This window comes from Clytia hemisphaerica, unplaced genomic scaffold, assembly GCF_902728285.1.
Source record: "Clytia hemisphaerica strain Z4C2 unplaced genomic scaffold, Clytia hemisphaerica genome assembly, whole genome shotgun sequence".
Classification (NCBI taxonomy): domain Eukaryota; kingdom Metazoa; phylum Cnidaria; class Hydrozoa; order Leptothecata; family Clytiidae; genus Clytia; species Clytia hemisphaerica.
The window spans coordinates 467,864-491,774 of record NW_027103648.1 but is presented as its reverse complement, the minus strand read 5'-3'; the positions used below and the strand labels follow the sequence as shown (position 1 = coordinate 491,774).

General features: G+C 34.7%; 4 protein-coding genes across 6 annotated transcripts in view; 2 read left to right on the top strand and 2 right to left on the bottom strand.

Moving 5' to 3' along the window:
• Positions 1–1,783: 1,783 nt before the first annotated feature.
• On the bottom strand, positions 1,784–4,435 carry LOC136802979 (uncharacterized). Its single transcript, XM_067059708.1, has 2 exons — positions 4,222–4,435; positions 1,784–2,731 (listed from the first exon to the last, which is right to left on the bottom strand). Exons 1-2 carry the CDS (start codon positions 4,268–4,270, stop codon positions 1,953–1,955), a joined length of 828 nt encoding a protein of 275 aa, XP_066915809.1. The 5' UTR covers positions 4,271–4,435; the 3' UTR covers positions 1,784–1,952.
• Positions 4,436–4,542: 107 nt separating this feature from the next.
• On the top strand, positions 4,543–21,768 carry LOC136802981 (uncharacterized). 2 transcript variants are annotated; one of them, XM_067059710.1, is made up of 5 exons: positions 4,543–4,657; positions 13,123–13,264; positions 13,959–14,351; positions 15,992–16,141; positions 20,733–21,768. In XM_067059710.1, exons 2-5 carry the CDS (start codon positions 13,195–13,197, stop codon positions 21,632–21,634), a joined length of 1,515 nt encoding a protein of 504 aa, XP_066915811.1. In that variant the 5' UTR covers positions 4,543–4,657; positions 13,123–13,194; the 3' UTR covers positions 21,635–21,768. The 2 variants fall into 2 exon arrangements, with proteins under 2 accessions (XP_066915811.1, XP_066915810.1); XM_067059709.1 differs by having other exon boundaries at positions 15,989–16,141.
• LOC136802982 (uncharacterized) overlaps positions 14,699–23,911 on the bottom strand; it is a 21,835-nt gene continuing 12,622 nt past the window's right edge. Inside the window, exons 2-3 of one of the 2 annotated variants that reach the window (XR_010846085.1) lie at positions 15,977–16,128; positions 14,699–14,887 (exon numbers count right to left, since the gene is read on the bottom strand). The gene's annotated coding sequence lies outside the window, so the exon portion shown is untranslated. The remainder of the gene's footprint in view (positions 14,888–15,976; positions 16,129–23,911) is intronic. The other variant, XR_010846086.1, reaches the window with a different exon arrangement.
• LOC136803065 (ubiquinone/menaquinone biosynthesis C-methyltransferase UbiE-like) lies at positions 22,681–23,466 on the top strand. The gene has a single exon (XM_067059817.1). The coding sequence runs from the start codon at positions 22,681–22,683 to the stop codon at positions 23,464–23,466; it is 786 nt and encodes a 261-aa protein (XP_066915918.1).

Here is a 23,911-nt window from a genome sequence, read left to right as displayed (position 1 = left end):
AAAATTCAGAATTCTATCCAAAAAAAAAATACCATCATAGCAATTCAAAATCAACGTTTGGTAAATAGTGAAGTAAACTATTCGAGAAACTATTCTAACTTTCTGAGATTTTACCAGCATTTTGGTTTCCAAAACTTATAACCTTCAAAGTAAAGGACATCTAAAGATATTTCCAATGTGTGGAGAAGTGAAGCCCTTTTATATTGATCCAATTGTTGGAAATAGAAAAGTGCCAACAGGAATTTTTTAAAGAGCTCTGATAAGAAATCCTATTAAAATCAGCTTGAAAAAGAAATATAACTACAAAAATAACTTCAGTTTTAGAACCATTGGAAATAAAAAATATTTCAGTCTTATCTTCGTGGATTTAAGGATTAAAATCTTCTATCGATCTGGATTTTTAAAACACTGAAAAGATAAGTGAAAAAATTCATGCAAAACAAGGTCATTTTTATCTTCAATTTTTTCAAATACGTAATCACACCCCCTTCTCACAGACCCGGTAGGATTTTTTCAGCCGGTGATAAAAGTAACGGACTGAAACTCGATGGATGTATTCCCATATTTCTTAGGGCTGGGGATTTCAATTCTTTTGTTTTCAAGTCAGAAAATTCAGTGGGGATGGGAAAAATAGCATAATGTTTTGCAGTGAGGATTGGTTTATTTGATTATTTTCAGTGTGAGAAAGGGGTGTGTAATCTAAGATGTAAAACAACATTCAAGACAGAAGATCTGCTTGACACCACTTTCTCAATGACTGGTGAGAGCTTTTTAATTTCAGATTCTATTGAAACGAGCACCTCACCAAAAAGCGGGATTTTTCATCTCGTTTCTTGGTGAGTTTGACACTTTGACAATTTTCTGAAAACCGAGGCCTTTCAAGTGTCCTGACGGAAATTCGATTTTTTCTTACTTACGTCAAAAATCGAATGTTTGGAGCCCGAAAACTTGGACTCCAAGCATTCTAAAAAGTCGCAAAAAGTAGAATAGACGTTTATTGCGTAGAAAAAACGCGGGTGACGTCTAGTATAGGCTAATTCTATTGTTAACAGGCCAAAAAACGGTCTAAAACGGTTCTTAAACTTTTACATTTCCCAAAATAATTTGAACACGGATTATATCAAGGATTATTTGCAATCATTTTCTTAAATATTCAATTCATTATATAAAAGTTAAATTAATTTTGTTTCAATACTGTATAAAAAATATTCATTAAAATTACTGTATACAAAAATTCATTCAAGTTTCGCAAAAAATCTAAATTTTCAAAAAAAAAATATCAACTTTTCTCAAAACTTTTTGCTGCACCAACACGGCAGTCAGCTACTGGAAAATTGATTTAAAGGAGGTGAGAAAAATTCTTGATTTCAATATAGAAATTTAAGAGAAAAAAAACAAAAATTAATCTTGAGATGATAAAATAAATATGTAAGATATTATTAAACTTAAATTTTAAAATTTAAATAAAATGATAAACTTAAATTATAACAAAAATAGTCGAAAAAAAATCTTAAATATCACTTCTGTATAAAAAAAACAATCACAATTATAATCAAAATAAAATCAGAAACGTGAAACAGATTAATTTAGAGTCGACTTCTAAAAACAGCTACATTAAAGGAAGAAAATTTAGCGGATTGGGCGAATTTGGTCGAAATCCGCCAAATTTAAATTTTTTTCCGTCATCTACCAAATTTAAGTTGCTCTATTTATTCCCCCAAGTGTGTGCTATTTCAGGCTTTACAGTAAAACAGATTTTTCCTTTTTTAATGGCGATTTTTGGACAAAAATGTCCTTCGTACGCCAAATTAGATTCCTTCTGAAAAAACTTTTTTGGCCATCCGCCAAAATTTCTTCCTTTAATGTATAAAATGAAGACCAATGGTTCAAATCAACAAAGTACGATAATAAAGCACATGAAAACAATAAGTTTTATGCTGACAGAAATTTTTTCAATCTTGCATTCGGGCATTTTCCTCTGATAATTCATCTTCTTGATTTTCATTTTCAGGTGTTTCGATTTGATTTTTGACCTCTTCCTCACTAACGACTTTCATTTCAACCGATTCTTCCTCTGTTTCTATCAACTTGTCACTTTCTTGATCTTTAGAGTTATTCCATACTGTTTCTCGTAAACTTTCAGTTTTCTTAACCTCGTCATTACCTATTCCAACATTCTTATTTTCTTCTTTAATCACGCTTGGCAGTCTCTTTTGATTCGCCTGATTATAAGCAGTCGTCTGTTGCTCAGAAGCGCTACGTAATAACAACTGTTTCAAAACGCTGACGTTCTTTTGAGCTGAATTATTTTGAAAGAGTTTATTTATTTCATCAAGAATTTGCGAATGGTCCTGTTTTAAAACATGTGGTTCAACTTTACCCGGTGCTTTAACTGTAGTGGTTGAATTTTCCTTCGAATGGCGCCCTGTAACAACGACACTGGTGTTATTGCGTCGCTGCGTGTTTCGTCGACGACTTGAAAGGGTCCTGTATGACTTTGGGGGAGGTGTATCGTTTTGTTTTGTCATTGATCTCATTAAGCAAGCGCTTACACGAAGCGGGGTGGGCTCACAAGGATAGCGGGCTTTTTTATCCAATAAATTGCACGGATCCTCTTTTCTTATCACGCTATCTTCATATAAATCATTCAAACTTGGAAGTTTATGACCATCAGATCCGTTGAAAGCAACAGACATAACGAAGAACTTTAATTTCTTCTCGATAACCAATTCTAAATAGAAAGTCAATGTGAATGTGTGCAAATAAAAAATTGTATCAACTTAAAATAGTACAAGACAAGACACGTACAGTTGAACTAGTTAGTCACATAGCTCGGAAGCCAAGCAATGCTTTCACCGCATGGATGTGATTTCGTCCACAAAGATAATAATGAGCACAATGAAGTTTAAGCTCAAAATTGAGCCCTGTGCTGGTAATTAATATTTGAATAACAGGGACCCTGAATGTTACGTTTGACGTAAGGGGTTGTGGTACAGGTAGCAGGAGACCCAATTCTACCATTCGGTAATATTTTCTCATATTTCCATCACACCGTAGTCTGGAATTCCCGAGTTCTTTTTTTCTCAACTTTTGGCCAAATTTTTTCAAAAAACGATTCTCATGTAGGGTCGATTTTTCGAACCTCAGCAGAACAATCCCGCTGGCCAGCAAGGGTAACGCACGCCCTCTCAATGACCGGTGGGGACTTTTTGATAGTCCCCGACAAGCCTTTTATTAGGCAACGCTTTTAACCTAGGAAGTAAGTAAGTCTGCAACCGCAGTCGGAGGCGACCCGAAGGCTCCTCTTTCGATAGCTATCTACCCGAAGGTAGGGGAGGGCGCCACTCTTTCTCCCTGGATTGCTCCACTTACCCTTGATCCTACTCTTAATTGCTGAGCATCAAGCAGAGAGGCATCAAGTACCATTTTAAGAATCTTTGGTATGACCCGGCTGGGGGTTGAATCCACAACTTTGTGAACCGTAGCCCGGATGTTGGGCCTGGGGAACCAGGGGAACCGGGGAAGGGGGGTTGTACTTAGACAAAATGAGGGTACGGGTATATGCCGCCCTTAAGGGTGCTTTTTTTGGGACCTGGCAGTCCCTGTAACCAGACTCTCCGACTCAATACAATTTATAACTTTTTCCAATCGATGACTAATCGGCTAATCGATAACCAATCGATTGATTGAATATTGATTGATTCCAATAATCGATAATGAATCGATAATCAGGATTTTATGGGAGACTCGATCGCCTATCGATTGTTTCATTAGTCATCGATTGACTCTAAAATGATAGATAGATCACAATCGGTAGCCATTCAATGAAAAAAATAACCGATTATCAATCCATACTCAAGATTTTAGACGAGTGGGAGAGTCTGGCTGTAAAAATAAGAAAAATCCAAAAATCAAACTTCAGTCCCATGAAGGGTCAGAAAAGTAAGAGAATTTCAACTTTTTGCTCCGAGAGAAAGATCAAAATTTGGTCAAATAGTCCCAATAAAGGTGGATAAGGGTAGTAAAATTCACAAAATTTTCCTTTGCTAAGGGTCCATAAGGGTCGCAAGTCGGGCGGCACACCCCGTCAGCTTGCAACACCAGTACCCTCCTCCACGGGTACCATACCAACTTAATCAGTTAAATCTGAGAAAATAAAATATGAGACCAAAAGTTTGAGCAAAAAATCTAAACAAACCAAAATGACTCTCCAATGTTTACCTTGCTTTGTTTTTCTTGCGCGTTTACGATCAAATGATTTATTCATCATTCTTCAAAGGTCGAAATCCGACAATCACTTTGTTCTTATCTTATGTTTTGGTAACGTTTCAAATGTATACAGAAAAATAAAACCACGCAGACTGCACTTACAAAATCGCCATTATTCTTTTTGTTTGGTTTGTTTTGTTTTGAACTGTTTTGTTTTGAACATGTGACCAAAGTGACGAAAATGCAATAGAATGACTTCTTTTTTTCTCGTTTACAGCAAGCACTACAACGTCTTCTTCTTGGCGACATGTGATTTGCATGTGATCTAAACATTCGAAATGGGCGTTCGATCGAATTGAAAAAAAAGTCATCTTTTGTTATGTTGGCTCTGGTCGGTGCGGGATGGGGGACACGCACATTTATGCCATTTATAAAGAATTTAGCATTAGTAAGTTTCATATTTTTCAGCACAAAATGGTCTGATCGTCCATGTTGACTCCCCTGTCTCTGCGGTGTCCAAGGTCCTAAAGGTCGTGTGTCCTTTTCCTCACAGTGAGTGGGGATAAAAATTCCATATCGTATTCGAAAACCTTATTTAGCATAGAAATTTTATTGTTTCCAGTGGGGATGGTTCTGGCCATTGAATTTTAAATGGTTTTGATTGCGGCAGGTACAAAATGCATAAAACATAATGCATATTGCATAATGCATAATAGTATTGCGTAGTTTACAGAACGATTTTATATTTTCTAACACTCTCCTTTGTAGAGGCTAAAACCGCGAAAACCTCTTTAGTCTTAAGTAAACATTCCAATCAGAGGGATTTCCCCAGACATGATATTTACTTTTCGAATCCGAACGAAAGAGAAAACATTCGAATCATAACAACAAAGGGTTTTCCGTCAGCATAAATAATAAGAAGATACTTTTTCTTTCTCAAAAAGGGGAAATAGATAAACATTCGAATGTAAAAAGTCTATTTTCTTTGATCTAGCTTTCGCATGAAGCTCTTTAATTTATATTGGCTGGATATTAGCTTGTCTAACAAAAAGTATTCACATGGTTAATGCTTTTTAAGAGGGAAAATAAACTTGAATAAAGATCTTGCTATAAAATTTACGTTTTGAAGTTAGGACAGTAATATACGGAGGAGATATTTTCGTGTTTTTTCTACACTATACTATGTTCTGCAAAATACAACTATGAAAATCAAAATGGCGACAAGCATTTTCAGTGGATCATGGATTTTCTTCACCATCCAAAATTTAAATTTACAGCTTTCTACCCTTTATTTTCTGGCAGAAAGTGGTATATTTGTTTTGTTGAAAGTATTATCTTTCAAATTCTCCTTATTATAGCCTCTAAAATTGACATTTTTCAAATATTATGCATTATGCATTATGTAATATGCATTATGTTTTATGCATTTTGGACCTGCCGGTTTTGATTGTTGAAGTTATTGTGTATTTTTCCCACCGGGTGACAAGGGTTTTCGAGCTTTTTTAGGGTAGGGAGACAAAAGTTTCCATCTCTTGAATAAGTTTTCACAAATTTGTAGCACATGCTTGTTTCATTCAAAGTATTGGTAAATAACAAAAAAGGCGGAACCAAACCCTGAGTATTTCCGAGCCAAAAATCGAAAATCGACCCTTAGAGAGAGAAAAAATTGTGAGTTTTTGGGACCCTTAGATAGACCCTTAGAAGACTTTTCCTCAAAATCTTTGTCGATTTTCAATTTTTGAAAATCAAATCACGTCTCTTTAAGGAGAGGGGTAAATTTCGATTTTCGTGAATTTTATACCCTTTCAGAGAATGGATTTAGTTTTTTGTAATCCTTAGAGAGACTATTGACGTTGTAAAAATGGGACTCTTATCCGACACCCATTTTGCCTAAGTATGTAGGTTTGAGTAAGGGTGGTGCTCTAATTTGAGAAATATTCCAAGTCTTCGCAATATCCGTACACCATCAAAATTGAAGTATTTTTTGTTCTCATCCCAAGCACCAATTTACAGAAAAGAGCGCTATCAAATCGCCTTGAAGGCTGAATTAATACATCGGAAAGTTGGGTTTCGGCCGGTAAGGCTGGTATCGACCGCTGACGGAATAACATTTTAGGCAGACCTAACAAGATTCTTGTTATAGATTGACTATTTTCCTCGAACCCACTCCATTAGTTCGCTCTTTGATGATTCTGATAGTGCTCACGAAAAGTTCATCAGTAAAACCAAAAAGTGATCCAAGGTGGGGTGGGGCGGGTATCAAGAATAGAAGATTGAAGCAATAAAAGGTACGAATTAGATGTAAGAAATTTCGGGAAAAATTTTACAGAAAATACCTGCAAAAAGCGGGAAAATATTATTCGCGCGGAGTTTACAGTCGTTATCGCGGCCGGTATACGCGGAAAACAATCGGCGGGAGAGTTTCGAAGAAGACTCGCAAACTCTACCGGTTGTAAACTATTTTCGGCAAAAAGCCCATTTGTGAATTTTTCAGCTTTTAGACTATAGCATAGTCTAACGCAGATGCTAATACGCCAGCCCCCTCCCCTTCCTCCTTTTATCGCTCCTGCCTATTATTTTTAATATTTGAGGTTATCCCTTGAAGATTTTAAAATGATGATATATGAGGCACGACTCCTAAAGTTTACAAGGCATAATCGGCGATAGAATTTCTCAGAATTCGTTCTCTCACATCGCGAGGGGGGATGGGGTTGGAGAAAGTAGCTAATTGAAATTCTATGTAACCAGATGGTAGGACATACTTAGGGGCCTCCTCTAGGGCACCCCTCCTTTAGGGGAGCATAATTTTGTAGGGAAGGGTGAAGGCTTGCTGGAGCCATACTTCTGATTTTTATCTTTTCATCTCAACTTATGTTAAATCGCTGCTTTAGGTTGGCCTGACTGCCCATAATTGCACCAAATTAATTTTGCTTTCAAGTGTAGTGAGTACTGATACGTTAAACAATGATCTTTATTACATCAGTCCATGGTTTTCTAAATTTAGACGGTTCCTGTCGTCGCAAACACCAATTTAATTTGCGCATCAAAAGCCCCTAGGATGCTTTAGATTTAGAATTAAGGGCTCTGACCATAGTGAATTTTTCATAACTGCCGTATTTAAAATGTGTTTTCTGACTGATGTAACCAACAAAACTATGACATGTTATACATTTTCTGTTAGACAAACTATTCCTGAATCTGAAAATTCAAAAATTGCATTGAAAAAATTTTGATGAAGAAGAACATGAAGACTTTTGCGAGGAAGAGTATTTCAACTTTGAAGAGCTTAGTTTCGGCGAAGAAAAAACATTTTGAAAAATTTTTTGCAGTAGATGGTGTATCTTTTACCGAACAATAAAAATTTTTGCGGAAAATTTTTGTAAATGCTTCTTTGTCTCGAAAGCTTCAAAATAGTGGTTTTTCATCAATTTTTCATCCGGATTTTGCTTTAAGAAACAGTAATAACTTTTGACACATCTTTTTAGAAAAATTTTCCGCAAAATTTAAAATAGTTCAATTCTTTGCGGACAGTGTAAAGAAATTTTGAAACAAAAAAGTTAATTACCCATTAAAACTAAGCACTTTATGTAAAAGAGGGTGATGCAACATATTATTAACATCTTTTTAAAGTTCATAACGTCATTTTTGCAATTAAATTCTTAATTACTCTTAAGGGATTCAATTAAAAAGCAATTTATAAAGGCAATTCTTTGTTAAAAGTGTTAAGGAACCTGAAATATAACTTTTATGTTCAAATGCCAAAATCAATTTTTGGACTATGGCCAGAGCCCTTAAAACGTCATGCCTCACTCAGTATCAGATATAAAAAAGCACAATTTTTATTTTTCAACTCCTACACTAATGGAATGAATCTTTCACAGACAAGACAAATTGTATCTCTCTCTAATCAAGACAATCCGACATTAAAATTACTAATTGTAAAGTATTTTACAACAATAGAACACCAACAACGAGATAAGCTATTATCTTCATGACGTTTTCCAAAAGCTATTGTGTTGGTTAATTATCAGCACTAAAGCACAGGAAGGAACGCTAGTATTAATATTTTAACTGAGGGTTTTCTTATTCAAATCAATGTCCTTTTCATTGAGTTTTGAATGTAGACATGTCAGATATTGGTATATCTTATATTATTTGTTTATTTCCCTGGTCACTTTGCATTCAGGACATATAAGCGATTGGCTGTCAGGTTACTTCTAATATACAAGAAGCTTTTAATTTGATGGTTGTCTTTTTATGTAAAGACTTAAAGACACATTTGGATGAAAGGTTAAGGTAAGCAATGATTTTCTCTTAAAAAATTTTGTCTACCTAACTATTTTAAACAACTGCTACCCTCTAATTTTATAATTTTTCGTAATAAAAATTATTAAGCTAAGGGTTCGGTGCAAAATCATAACTAAAAGAAAGCCTTGAGAAAATTAATTTTCAGCATTTTCTGTCAAAAACCCATTAGTCTGTAGCCTGCCACCAAAAATAGTAACTCCTTCTTAATAGTCATTATTCTTACCACTTTAAAAATTTTAACCGGGGGAGTCGTGCCAGTACTATGATTTGATGATTCATTTGCTGGACCTTTAATTACTGACGACCCTAGCGGAAATTTAACTTTTTTGTACCGCCTTTAGGAAAAGTGAAAATACTGACAGTTAATGAGTATGGTATCATTCACTTTTTCCTACTAGCCCGGGGCTCCTCCAGGCTACTATTGGAAAACTCGGTCTTCGTTGCTGCTTGATTAGCCACGACGACATCCAAGCTGTAAAGCCTTTTATGTCTTTCATATTTTTTGGTTTGCCGCCTGGTTTTCCTAAATCGATTTACATTCAAAAATGGATCGTTATTAATTCAACGATTACGTGCAATTAAAAAATTTCTGACCCTAGCTTTACGAAAATCTGGGAAGACGACCAAGTTGTAAGCAGTAGAACTATCAGACTAGGATACTTTACTTTAAATATACAAGACACTGCTTTTTAATGACCTATGCTCTAAGAAAATATTTCATCAAAATTTTTAATGACCTATTGACATTTCAAGATCATTTAAGATTTACGTCCTAAGGCCCACTTAGGAAATCGAGATGTGGTTCTTAACGGTCATTAAAACTGACGTGTAAACGTTACTCTATTCTAATCATTTGTTCCGTGGGGGCTTAGAAAATGAGGAAGAGTTGCTTAAGGATTGAGAAATAACCATTAGCTTTTTATAGCACTGTTTTTTTATTCACATATATCATCTATTTCACATACTACTAATGCAGGTACTAGAAATAAATAAATGATTTTAATCAATAGCTCCGATAGAGCGCTCTAGATGATATGAAAATGAATACACCTTTTCGACCGTAGTCGCGCGAGCATTTTTTTGTCCGCTTTATCCCACTATCACTAAAACCGCCCCGATCCTTTTTTGACGCATTTTTCTATTGTCTATTGGTACAAAGTTTTTGTATTGGGTACACTTTGAGTATTTGTCAAAGTTTTTTCGTCATAAGAGAGTTATCATTTCTAACAAGCTTGGCAGCATAATTTCGCTGCTGAATTTTAAGTCTAGTTTAATTGGAGAAGAATTTTAAGTGGTTAGAAAGCCTGCAACATAAAGTTATCAAGGACTCAGTTTGAAACCAATACACCAATCGACCGTAGCCGTCAATTGCCGCGCGGGCATTTTTTTTGTTCGTTTTACCACCCTAAAACCGCCACAGTCTTTTTTTCGCACCTATAGACAATAGAAAAGGTGTCAAAAAAAAGATTGGAACGAGTTTAGGGGAAATCAACTAATTAAGTGGCACGCGCCTGACCTACGGTCGAAAAGGTGTATATCCTCCTAGGTTGGATTTGAAGCCACTAAAACTTACCTAAATCGCGGCCTTGAGTTTTTTTTTTATACAAATTTCAGTCAACCATACTAATTGATTTTGTCACGCACACAAAGTAATAACTGTTATTTAAAGATATATCCTGCTTCTAGTTTCGATATTTCATGATTTCCTTTTTTGGAATATCTGTGCATTCAGACGAAAATAGATAAATGACCTTCTGTAATGAGGTAGTGTTACTGTTAAAGTGTCTAAAGGTTATTCGAGGGTATCATCTAATATGGTCTAGCCGCATAGTAGACGACTAAAAGGACATTACTAAAACCTAATACAAACAAATATTACCCCGTAACCATTATCGTATTATCACATAACACCCATATTACTGTATTACACGAGTTATAAGCAACGCAGGTCTAGATCTATTATGATATTACTGAATCTACCGTATATATGATCTCCGTGATGATTTTATGATACAACGTTATGGGAGGTAAAAATAATCATAATATGATGTATTCTACATTCTATGACTTCCTTCATAATCATTATCTGTTTTTTCTCTTCTGCTTGTTGTAAATGAAAAATATTGTTAGTAAAATGAACCATATCTGCTTCGGGGTAAAGTTACCCTATTCGCCTAAATAAGCCCTAGGTTTTTGGATCTCACGATTAGAATTCTCTACCATATTCTTACCCTCTCTGACCTTAAAGGGGGGGGGGCTCTGAGATTTTTAAAGAATTCCTATTTTGTTTCTTCATGCTGAGAAAGCAGAGTTACCTAAAGAATTTCTCAAAATGTGAGCTTGTGTGGTGCGGGAGTGGAAGAAAGTTATGTAGGCAAAAGGTAGGAGATACGTTTAAACATGGAATTATTACAGAGACTCTGGATCAATATCAAATGAACGGTGAAACCATAGTCCGTATAAAAACCCCAGTCCGTATAAAAACCCCGGTCTGGAAGCCTTTTGTTTCTTTCCTTTGTTTCTTACTGGAACTTGCGTTTGGGAAATTAGTTTGTTTTGCTCGATTTTTGATCATGTGATTAAATCTTAAACCAATCCAAAGAGGAATACTAGGTAACGTGATCAAAAACTGAGCAAATCGATTTTTAACTTTTAATATTAACAAAGGAAAAAGTTAACAAAAAGTTAAAACTATAAGCTTCCAGAGTTTTTTATACGGACTATGATGAAACGGTGCAGAGCGAAGTATTGCCTTTTCATTGTTTCAGAAAACAATCGATGTACATGCTTTGTCTACAAAGGACAATTGTCATTGCGGCTCGAAGGACTCTGACTTAGAAAAATGATTAATACTCAAATGATTACTCTTATTTCTCAAAATGTTTTTATCTTTTTCTATTTGTACTTTTGCTGGCTAAAAGTTTGAAAGTAAATGCTAGAATATCAAGCGGATACATTTGGATACATTTATGAAATCTGGTGAGAAAAGTAAAATCAAACAAAATGCTTATAGTAACACGACATTATCAGTTGAGGATATCTTTCCAAAGTTTCTCCGAGTAGAGCCGAAATTTAAGCATATTAGACGTGAGTCTCATAGCTCCACTGTGATATGAAAATCTTTTGGTCTATTTGGGAATTGGAAAAGTACGTTTTGATGAGAAATGCAATTAAAAACCTACGAAAAATCATTTAATTGTTGAAGAAGAGTGAACAATAATGTCATTACTGCGGACAAGGCGTGTACTTGAGAAATTGGCAAAAATTATTCAGTTGTTTTTCCAGTGTCTATAATAATTCCTTGATTTAAATGCCCTACACAAAAAATAGGAAAATGAACAAAGGTTTAAAAAATCAGCTTCCCGGCTCCCATTCTTTGCTATTTTGTTTTTATTTTCATGGATATCATGCTTTCTTCAGATGATGCTGCTGAAATTACGAAAAACACCAACAATAACAAAATACTTTGCATTTTTTTAAGTCAATTACCCAATTCCGGGATAAAAATTATTTATGGAATATACGTTCTTCTGTATCGTAATTAAGGCAAATTATTTGGCAAGGAGCTCTCAGGTTGAATTTATTTCGTAGACTATAATTTATTTTTCAGGCCTCATGGAGTTATTTACTGAACATACCGGAAGGCATAACGGTCATGCGAAAGATTATTTTTAAACTTTTAATGACATCAATAAAATTTAGAACCAATCAACACGTACAAAGATTTCCGGAATTTCGAATAAGAATCGAGTTCAATTATTATTTTTACCTTGAGTCTTCTGCTCGTTAAGCACTATCTTACAGTGTCTGTCTCAGAATTAACTACTGTGGCAAATAGGAAATTCGATTTTGAAATTTGATTGATTTGAATCAAATAGAATTAGACTTAAAACAGGGTGATTTTGTAGGCTAATTGGGCGTTCACAAGCTTATTGGCTGATAATTTGTTGTTTTATAAAAATCCAGGTGGAGGATATTTTCTTATTTAGATTTCACATTCACCAATTCCATAAACAGTCTTCCCAGGCTGAGAAAACTGAAGCAATATTTTGTATACTGATATTTTGAAGAAATTTTTTTTTTCTATTTTTCTCTGTCTTATATTCTTGACTTCCTTTGGACAAAAGATACTCCCCTTTAGCAACAACATTATTATGCAACGTTTTACCGTGATACGAGAGTACAAACAGGTACACATAGGAAGTTTAATCTACACAAGGAAAGTTTTAGAGAGTCAGTGTGTGTGATCAGTTCAAATAATATATTTTTTGGGAAGGTCATTTGGGGGATAAATTTTTCACCTGGTAGGTGTGTATGTCTTCAAAATCTCAAGGAGTTTTGGTTTGTCAAAGTACTACAAACTCTCGAAAACAGCAAGGGCAATAAAAGGGCAAGTCATGCTGTATTTTCGCCAAATAAAGTCAGACAAACTCTTCTCGATATAGCTTTCACTAGCAGTGAAAATAAGATTTGCTGAAAATTGCGATATCATGGTATGATATTACCAATGTGGAATGATATTTGAGAGTGGAATTATCAACAGCAACTGGTACAAACCTTTTTCACGAGACATAATGTATTATCAAAAATAATTTTTCTTTTTAGACACAATACAAAGCTGAAGATGATATTGAGGATATCTCAAGAACATTCTACGAGATGTATCGTTGAGGGGTTATGAAAAATCGATTGACCATACATCAAGTATTTGTGTGTATAATATGGATATTTTTACAAATAACAATCGGTAAGTTTGGAATCTTTTCGGGGTCAAAGAATACAAAATTGAACTCAATTGGCTACAGGGATGTGGACGAACCTTTTTATGGCAATAAAAAGATTCCTAGAAATGTTTGGATACCCCCTGGAAAATTTTTTGATAACTTTTTACCCCCTGGTAAAGTTTATTCCATATTATATCCTGTATAGCCCAATGACATTCCCTTACCGAAACGTTTTAGTGTTGTTTTTGTTCGTGACAAGCAAAAATATCGATCACGGTACGGTACTGATACATATTATGTGTCACTTTAAAACAAGAGAGCAGTCTAGTCTACAATCATCAAATTAGGCTAGGATATACTGTTTTGACTTTCGACCCTTTTAAATTTATGATTACGAGAAGAATCTATCCTGTTTAGGCGTGATGAGATTACTCCTTGATTATCAACGTTCGCATTTTTATAAGAAAAACTTTATAAGAACATTAAGGCTTTGCGAATTTTTAGAACCCCTAATTTCTTCGGAAATCGCACAAAAATACTCACAAGAAGAATGAAAGTGAGAACATTTCAAGAATATTTTTTAGGCTTAAAACTAAAAAACTTAAGAAAATCTGAACGTTTTACGAATTTTGGATGTTCTTATCAAAAATGTTTAACTATTTTCACTGTACAAATGCATTACCAATTTCTTAACCGCATCCTCATTCTTATCAATAGCTGCATGTGGGAACAATCAATGTCTGCAATCACCCCTAAACCAACATCGAAACGTATCCACTCCATTTCACGGACCCTTAACAGTACAATGGTCATTAAATCCTTGTTGCCAAGTGTTACATTTCATGGTCTTACAACATGATAGCTTAGTAGCTGATCTTTCCAATCCAGCAGGAAATGTAGCGTCCTTGATTCTCTATCAATCTAATTATACGCTCATCTTTGGAATGATTCCACATTTTACAATTGATACTTACAATGAAAACCAGTTTCAAATCAATGCAATGTTTGATCCATACCAATGCTACAAGAGAAACTCATCTGAATTCACCAGTACGGATGATGAGCAGATTCTTGGTGAAGAATATAATCTGAATGTGACTTTACTGTTCGGTAAGTCTATCCATCATTTAGAGACGCATGTTTGGGTATACAGTAGACTCTCGGTTATTTGAACATGCACTTATTCGAATAATTCGGTTATTCGAAGTGATTAGGCGTTCCCCCTTGGATCTGCTTACCAAACTCAGGCAAAACACTCTCTTGATTATTTGAACTTCAGTTATTCGAACTTTCAATTATTCGAAGCGATTTCTATCCCCTTGGGGCAAATTATAGGCCAAATCACCCTCAGTTATTCGAATCTTTCTTATTGGGAGATCGTCGAGTGAGAACATTGATTTTCTGCGACTAAAACATTTTTTTTCTTCAAGAAATCAAGATTCAATATCATGGCTATTTACACTTTTTATGCTATTTCAAAAGTTCAATATTCTCCTTCGGTCCGGAGAATTGAAGCAAACGGGGTCTTCAATCTCTTATCATCTCCAAAGTTATTTCTTCCTTCAAAAAGTAAAAACTTGTTGTGTTTATCGCGCATAACTGAACCACGATGCCTCAATTACTTCAGAAAATTTGATCCCATTAACCTGGCGGAAAAACGAATTATTCAGTTATTCGAACTCCCGGTTATTTGAAGTAAATATTTATCCCCCTTGGAGCTTCGAATTACCGGGAGTCTACTGTATTACGAGTCAAAGTGGGTATTGGGTATGTGCCATAGATTTATAAAGCCCGAAGGTCTAGATGGCGTACTTTTGCTGAAAAGTGTGCCGTGGTTAGGTAGGAAATCCTACCTAGGTCACGTGACATTACAATAGAATTTTAGCGCTTGACCAATCAGGAGCTACGTGGGTTTTCGAATACAATAGCAACAATATTTTTTCCGATATTCACTTTTTTTTGCCTGCGATGGCTTAAAGCACGACATCTAGCCCTTCGGGCTTTATAAATCTATGGTATGTGCAAATTTTCGACAGAAGAAAATAGTCAAATATGATAGTTTCACCGAAATCTAGGATCAGGTCTGCAAATGATTTCGATAATTTCTCAAAAGTGTAAAATATTTTTCTTAAATTACTATATCAAGCGATGCTAGTTAGTTCAATATATATTTTACATGAAACTGACCACTCTTCCTTCTAGAGGAACACTTTAGCCCGTCTACGTGATCTTTTTATTGGCTTCCTTGTCACGATCATCGGAAAATGTTTAAGCATGATATATGATCAGATAGCCTGTACCATCGCTTTTATATTGAACAGTAAAAAAAAAGTTGGTAAAGGATGTGCTGGCTACTGTGAAGTGTGCTCTTTGGCAATTTTCGCCTCTTTTTATCATGAATTTTTTTAAAGCCACATTCAATGGTGGATCTGATGCCGGGTTCAAATAACAGAAGTGTTCGTTTTCTATAAGAATCATCAACTTATAAAGAACACTGGAATTCAATTTGCTGAAATTTACTTAAAACCTAAGAACAACTTGAGAACAATCTTCTTCTCAGATTTTTGACTTTATTAAGAAAATGCTAGTTTTCAATCTATTCGAGTAAATAAATTTAACGCAATAAGAACATGCTAAGAATAGATAAATGAGAAAAGTAGAGCCTGAGCTAAGTTTTAGTTTGAACCCTACTCAGGTCCGCCAGTTGATTTAATTATATTTTAATATTAACCAACCCTTGTCTTTAGTAGTAAACTACACGTCAGGAGATGGGAATACGACACTTGACTACACTGAGAATTCATACACAACACAAACGTACATCAGAATGTCCATATTCTTGCCCATTCCTCTACTGGTTGGATTTTTGTCTCTTCTTATTCGATATCTGAGAAAGAAAGGTATGTTCTTTCTTATATGAGACTTAAAAGCCCTGAAATAGCAGACACCCCTGCCTCACAGGGACCTCTTCCATCAGCCTAAATTTCGTCATTTTTGTCCCTGGTGAGATTACTCATAAATTTAATTAATAAATTTGAACAAAAGAATTTGAAAAACCCAAGCATTACATATCCCATGGTTTTCATCATAATATCCTAAATTGCTCAGAAATGCCCGCCCGGCCACCGAGACAGTGGTGTGTCAACAGAAAACTCACTAAATATTGTTTTTGAACGTTAGATGATGGATGTTTCATTTTCTTAGCCATTTCTGAAACCTCAAGCTAGGATAGTTCCCTATTGTTCTAAGGTTTTGTCAAATTGAGCTTCACGTTTTTATAAAATTATTCTAATTAGAAAAAAAAACGAGTCTATGAAAAGTGTTTTTTTTTAATTTCGCATAGCGAAAGTATTACGATAGCCTTTCGCGGCGGCGGTGTCCTCGGAAAAAAAATTAGAAAACGAAAGTGCTTGATACAGTGGACGAACTCACTAAATTTAATTCACAAATTACACGCTCGTATAACCACGGACGATTTTCGCGGGTTTTCTTTGGATTACGTCATATATCTTTGTGTCTTTAGCTCCACAGTTTGATTTTTTCTTTATTTTCTTATAAGCATATACTTTATAAGAATCAAATCAATGACTCTTGATAGACGGTAATATACCTTTCGGTAATTAGTTCTTACAAAGTAAACAAGGAATGGTGCACAATATGAGCTTATTTAGTTTTCTCATAAGCATATACTTTATAAGAATCAAATCAATAACTCTTGATAGACGGTGATATAGCTTTCGGTAATTAGTTGTTACAAAGTAAACAAGGAATGGCGCACAATATGAGCTCATTTATTTTTCTTATAAGCATATACTTTATAAGAATCAAATCAATAACTCTTGAAAGACGGTGATATACCTTTTGGTAATTAGTTCTTACAAAGTAAACAAGCGATGGCGCACAATATGACCTTATTTAGTTTTCTTATAAGCATATACCTTATAAGAATCAAATCAGTAACTCTTGATAGACGTTGATATACCTTTCGGTAATTACTTCTTACAAAGTAAACAAGGGATGGCGCACAATATGACCTTATTTAGTTTTCTTATAAGTAGGGAGGGGACTTAAAAAAAGAAAATTAGAAAGAATTTAGTGGCATATGTACAAAAGCTGCCAAATTATATAAAAATAAGGAAAAAATCAAAAATTTTGACCGGGGACCCTTTTCAGGGTCCCCCCGGGCCCCATTTCTGCGGGGTACTCAGCGCGACCCCGGACCAAAAATAGCCTAACACCAACTTTCTTAAAACATAGTCATGTGGCATATCAAATTATCAGAAATTCTATGCTGATTCCAAAAAACATTAGTAGTAGGGGTCAGAAATAAAGCTAAACAAAGTTATGACCATATCTTGGACCAGATTTGGAGTAAATTGCATAATTCGCAAGAAATTCGAATAGAATCTTGATTATGACTAACATTTTATGTTGTTAGTAGTTAAACTTTGACAAAATTCTGGTTTATTGATGTAACTGTTTTCATGATATGAAGACATTTTCAGGTTTATTTAAGTTTTCTTTAGAGAGACGGATTATGGATGTGTGAAGCTGAGGTACCTTGAACAAGAGCAAAATATATTTTATCAAGCCAGAAATTGCAAAGTAAAAAATCAAGGAATAAAAAGTTTTTCAATTGTAAAGAGCATCACGAACTGCCACATGAGTGGGCAGAATGAATGTAAAGATAACCTTTGGATGTTCTTTACCAAATGCCAAGAAAGCGTTGGAATATCTATTCACCACTAAGATGGTCAATACAGGAAAGAATGAGAATTTTGAAAAAGCTGTTGAAAAGGGTGTTGTTGTAAAGGGTGTTGTATTGCAATGGATTTTTTGCAATGTTTATCCAAAGAACTATCGAACATCGGAGCACGATATTAAAACATTATTAAATAATTATGAATTATTGAAAAAAGAAGCACTTCAAAAAAAACAGATGATAAAGATATTGTTTGACATTATTGATTATTGAATAGTTTATTGCTAGGGCAAATTCTCTCCTAGGACTGACAGTGATATCTAATTCAATTCTTTGTAATTTTCGTTTAGGTATACAAGTTGAGTTCAATCTATAGACCATGATGGCACCTTTAAAGTTTACATTTCATTTGAAAAGGCATTGTAGGGTACAGACATTGATTGGTGCTAAATTTAATTTAAAAGTTCAAAAGAGGGTAAGGCTACAAGAAACAACCTGGGTGTAAAAATAAGGCAAAATGACTGGACATTTTACAATAACCAAAAACAAATCCCACTAGAAGGGTTTTGTACCAGTTTCACTGATAGACTCTTTTTTAAACTTTCCAACTCACCGAGGATGCTCTTAAGATCTGCCATTGAGATACTGGTAGCTGATCTGGCGCCTTCAAATATATTTTTAACCCATTTTGATAACCCCCCCTTGAACTCAACCTCTTGCCATTCTGCCTCCTCATTCTGCATCCTGCAAATGTAAACTTTAAAGGTGCCATAATCATGGTCTATGGATTAAACTCAACTTGTATACCTAAACAAATATTGCAAAGAATTGAATTGGATATCACTGTCAGTCCTAGGAGAGAATTTGCCCTAGCAATGGACTATTCAATAATCAAAGAGAAATCTTACCAATGTTAAACAATTATTTAACCTATCTGTATTTCTCAAACTTAGGCCAGTACTCTCGGGTACCTAATAGCTGGGGGTTTGGAATAAGAGGGGGCATAGTGCGGAAAGGGTCTGATCCCCTTCTTGGCAACCCCCCCCTTAAAAATATCTATCCCCCAAGGGTTTTGGGCTAAATTTTCGAAAATATATAGTGTATAGTGTGATCCGATAATCCCCTCAGACTACTCAAACAGAAAAACTTCCTTTCATGCAGACCAAATTCATAACAACGCTGGAAAGAATATCTACAATATACGTAAGCCCCCCCTTCTTAACCGATCCCCCCTTTTTAATGAAAATTTCTTATCCCCCCTTCTTCACTTTTTTGGAAGGTATCATCCCCCCTTAAGCCCCTGGCTATTAGGTACCCTAGAGTAATCATCTGGTTTCTTCGAAGTGCTTCTTTTTTTTAATGATTCATAATTATTTATGTATTAATTTTAATTATTTATAAAATTGTAATAATAATCTTTTAAAATCGTGCTCCACTGTTCAATAGTTCTTTGGATAAACATTGCAAAAAATCCATTGCAATACAACTCTTTGCAACAGTTTTTCAAAATTCTTATTCTTTCCTGTATTGACCATCTCAGTGGTGAATAGATATTCCAACGCTTTCTTGGCATTTGGTAGAACATCCAAAGGTTATTTTTCCAACATCTCAAACTTAACACAGGTATTACAATCTTTACATTCATCTGTCCACTCATGTGGCAGTTGGTAATGCTCTTTGCAATTGAAAAACTTTTTATTTCTGTGTTTGTTTTGATTTTTTACTTTGCAATTTCTGGCTTGATAAAATATCTTTGCTCTTGTTCGAAGTACCTCAGCTTCACCATCCTTGTCTAACTTAAATAAACCTGAAAATGTCTTCATATCATGAAAACAGTTACATTCAATTAACCAGAATTATGCCAAAGTTGAACTACTAACTACATGAAATATTAGTCATAATCAAGATTCTATTCGAACTTCTTGCGAATTATGCAATTTACTCAAAATCTGGTCCAATATATGGCTATAACTTTTTTTAGCTTTATTTCTGACCCCTACTACTAATGTTTTTTGGAATCAGCATAAAATTTCTGATAATTTGATATGCCACATGACTATGTTTTAAGAAAGTTGGTGTTAGGCTATTTTTGGTCCGGGGTCGCGCTGAGTACCCCGCAGAAATGGGGCCCGGGGGGACCCTGAAAAGGATCCCCGGTCAAAATTTTTGATTTTTTTCTTCTTTTTATATAATTTGGCAGCTTTTGTACATATGCCACTAATTGTTTTTTTCTAAGTCCCCTCCCTATTATAAGCATATACTTTATAAGAATCAAATCAATAACTCTTGATAGACGGTGATATAGCTTTCGGTAATTAGTTGTTACAAAGTAAACAAGGAATGGCGCACAATATGAGCTTATTTATTTTTCTTATAAGCATATACTTTATAAGAATCAAATCAATAGCTCTTGATAGACGATGATATACCTTTCGGTAATTAGCTCTTACAAAGTAAACAAGCAATGGCACACAATATGAGCATTTTTATTTTTCTTATAAGAATTTACTTTATAAGAATCAAATCAATAACTTTTGATAGACGGTGATATTACCTTTGTTTACTAGTTATTAGAAATTAAACAACAATTGTTCTTAAATTGGTAGCGATTTTAAGCCTCGTTGTTCTTGTAAAATTGTTTCATCAAGGCTCGATGTAAAGTAGATTTCAAATTGGCTTCAATCTCTACTTCTTGTTTTTCCTATGTAGTTTAAATTCTAGGCGAAATTTTCGACTTCAAGTCGTCTTGTTTTAAGCTTACAATTATCTTTTTCTTACTTCACTCGTAGAGAAGCTTCGGCGCAATCGAAAAGAACACAGAAGTGTAATTCGCAGAATGCAAAGCAGTCCTACTACATCTGAACAAACACCAGATACTCTTACCGTTCCGCATTTTACCTCATCCATCAAAAAACAACCGAAAGAAACGAAAATTGAGATCGAATTAAACAAATTTGGAAATCAAGAAATGAAACCGAAAATGGGAAAACAAATGTTAACTGTCCCTTCAGATAAAAAACATGCTATCTTGAGTAGAACACCAAATCGTCGATTAACCTCTAGCGAAAGTTTCAATTCGTTCCATTCATCTAGGAATACTAACCTTAGGGCGGCCGTAAAGGCGAAGAGGAGGATTACCTACCCTCAGGTTATTTGTGAATCGATCGCTTTGAAAGAATTGAGTAAATACGTCAATTTGGTGTGTACTCCTTTAGTGGAAAGTTACGACAACGTAATAACAAAAAGTTCGGAATGTGAATTAGATTGTTGTAAAAGTGAAATTAACCAGTCTTCAAAGCTTACTGGAACCTTTGATCAAGACCATGTTATGGCGCAGGACTTATCAGTTGACCTTGACACCACCTTTGAAAATTATACTTTAGAACATCGGGATATCATACAAGAAAACGATACTCCTTTCGTTGTACCAAACTCTACTATTCCTAAAACTTGTGCAATTAAATCACTAATTGATAATGGAACCATGAGACTGTATAAACCAAATCAATTTCTAATTAAGCCAATTAAACCAAATGAAGCTCGAGATATGGAATTTGGTTTTTTTTGTAAAGGGAGAAGAAAACTAGACGAACGTCATTTCACTGATGTCGACGGTTTATTGGATTGGCCATATGTTGAATCTGGTGATGCTAAGATGACTTTACAACGTATGCGATCTAATACTTTATGATACACGTTTTTTATAAGAACATCACAAAATTTTTGAAGTCTTTGGTTATTCTTGATTTTTTGATTTAATAATATTCTTATTTTCACCATTTTGTAGTGAGTATTTTCCAAAGAAATCCAAAGAAATCGGATGTTTCAGAGTCAGCAAAATCTTTACTCGTTCTTAACTTGTTCTTAATATTTTGGCCATCAAAGCCATATGTTCTTATATTGTTTGTTCTTATAAAAAAACGTGTAAGTTGTGATAATCCACCCATTTGGTGTCATATACTCTTAAAGGAGATTACCAGACAGATTTGTGAACAATTGAATGAAAGAAATGTGGAAATAGAGGGATGGAGGTGAGTAAGAGGTCAATTCTTACTTATCCAAAATCTTATATTAATTTTTTGGTATATCTTGAAAGGAGGCAGTTGCCTCTTTTTTGTGACTGAGAATTCAAGTCAACACTTGCTATGTTTGTTTGATAGGGGATAGTGATACAGTGATAACATTGGTAAAAGAATGACACTGTCATATCAAATTTGATATACGATTCAAGTCAATTTTGATAGAGAATTGGACAAAGGTTTGAAAGAATTACAATCAAATTATCCAATTGTCTAACCCCTTGCGATTTTTAATATGATATTAGAGTAATATAACTAGATGAAAGTTTAAGCTATGTATGCTTTACTTTTAATTTGATATGGATTTTTAGACTAGTTTTGACTGTAGGCTACTGGCATCCACTAACGGATTCGTACTCCTTCTACTATACTATCTGTGGTTTCGTAGGGGTCTGTGATTCAGACAAGACTTGCTCCTTTTTCTTTTTTCAGAGATTGTTTGTTGAAACACATTTTTTTCTTCAAATCAACGGAATACTCAAGCATTGACCCATCTCAGTTCATGCAGTGTTTGAAGTATTGAAGTTTACAGAAACTGTTTACAAGTCACTATTTTCCGTTTTCCTTGCATTTCTATCAAGTCTTTTACTCACTTAAGCGGTATCTTAATTTCCATTCCCAATATTTTCTTAATTTAAGACTTATAGATCGATCAAAGATGACTGACCAGAGCAAAGAGGGAGCTGAAAACTACAGATTGACAAGTTCTAAAATACAACAACACTATTTTGACATGCTTATCAATACTATTGATATCCAGCCTGGATGGAAAGTTTTAGATCTAGGTTGTGGAACTGGCAATGGAACAAAGAAGCTATGTGAACGAGTTGGTGCTTCTGGACATGTCATTGGCATAGATCCTATTGCAGAGAGAATCGTTCAGGCGAAAGAGTACTATGCAGCAGGTAATATTAAATATCACACAGCATACGGTCGAGATGCGTGCACTTTCGGTGAAGGCATTTTCGATCTTGTAGTCGCAGGTACAGTCATGCATTGGCTGTCCCCTGAAGAGAAACAAAAAACATTGGAAAGTGTGTACAAAGCCTTAAAACCTGGTGGAATCTTTCTCTTCAATAACATGTTGAAATATGACAGTGCAAACACCTTGAAATTTCTCGATTTCTTTAAAGATCAAAGCGTCAAAGAAAAGCTCTTCGCTGCTGTTTTCTGCCCAGATAAAAGAACTTTTTATGATCTGGCACAGAAAACAGGATTCAGCAGAACGACAATTGATGAAGTTTCAGTCCAAGTTCCATTTGATTCACTTGAACATGCAATTCATTGGTTTTCAGCTTCTCTACATGCTATTGGATTTCATACAGCTCTGGACGAATTACGTCAAGTTACCAGCGACGAAAATAATAATTTGGATTTTCTTTTCAATGAAAAAGGAGAACCTTATTTTGATAATAAATATCATTTTGTAACTAGTCACAAGTAATTTTTCGGCGATAAATAGTGAATCTATTATATGATTGATTTTAAATCATTTTCGTAATAGCAGAAAAGATATCTTTCAAATAATTAAGTGATAATGACGTTTGTGTATCATTGAATATCATTGAACCATTTGTTTAACTTTATAGTTATAGAATGTAATACAGTCTTCATTACTCGAATTTTAAGGGGGATGACAGATGACATCGAGCTATGGAGACATTCCAGAGTTTAGCATTGACTTCCAAGCCTGCCGTAGTAGAAGGGGGGATTTGTTCGTTTCTTTAGGTCGCTAGATTTTTTTAGTCAAAGCACTTGTTATACATTTTTGGAAAGCTAAGGGGTAGGAGAATCAAAATAACTTAGGTGCCAATTTTATTTCGGACACTTTGGTGTGATTTTCGGACAAATATGACGGTCTGTCTCAGGCAAAAATCATAGGGTCAAAA

Bases quoted from the DNA above. Each gene is read 5' to 3' on its own strand.
- LOC136802979 (XM_067059708.1), bottom strand. From the start codon at position 4,270: ATGATGAATAAATCATTTGATCGTAAACGCGCAAGAAAAACAAAGCAA. The intron at 2,732-4,221 runs GTAAACATTGGA...CTTTCTATTTAG, and splicing joins CGCAAGAAAAACAAAGCAAG to AATTGGTTATCGAGAAGAAA.
- LOC136802981 (XM_067059709.1), top strand. From the start codon at position 13,195: ATGAAAAATCGATTGACCATACATCAAGTATTTGTGTGTATAATATGG. The intron at 13,265-13,958 runs GTAAGTTTGGAA...TCTTATCAATAG, and splicing joins ATTTTTACAAATAACAATCG to CTGCATGTGGGAACAATCAA. The intron at 16,142-20,732 runs GTATGTTCTTTC...CTTCACTCGTAG, and splicing joins TCGATATCTGAGAAAGAAAG to AGAAGCTTCGGCGCAATCGA.
- LOC136803065 (XM_067059817.1), top strand. From the start codon at position 22,681: ATGACTGACCAGAGCAAAGAGGGAGCTGAAAACTACAGATTGACAAGT.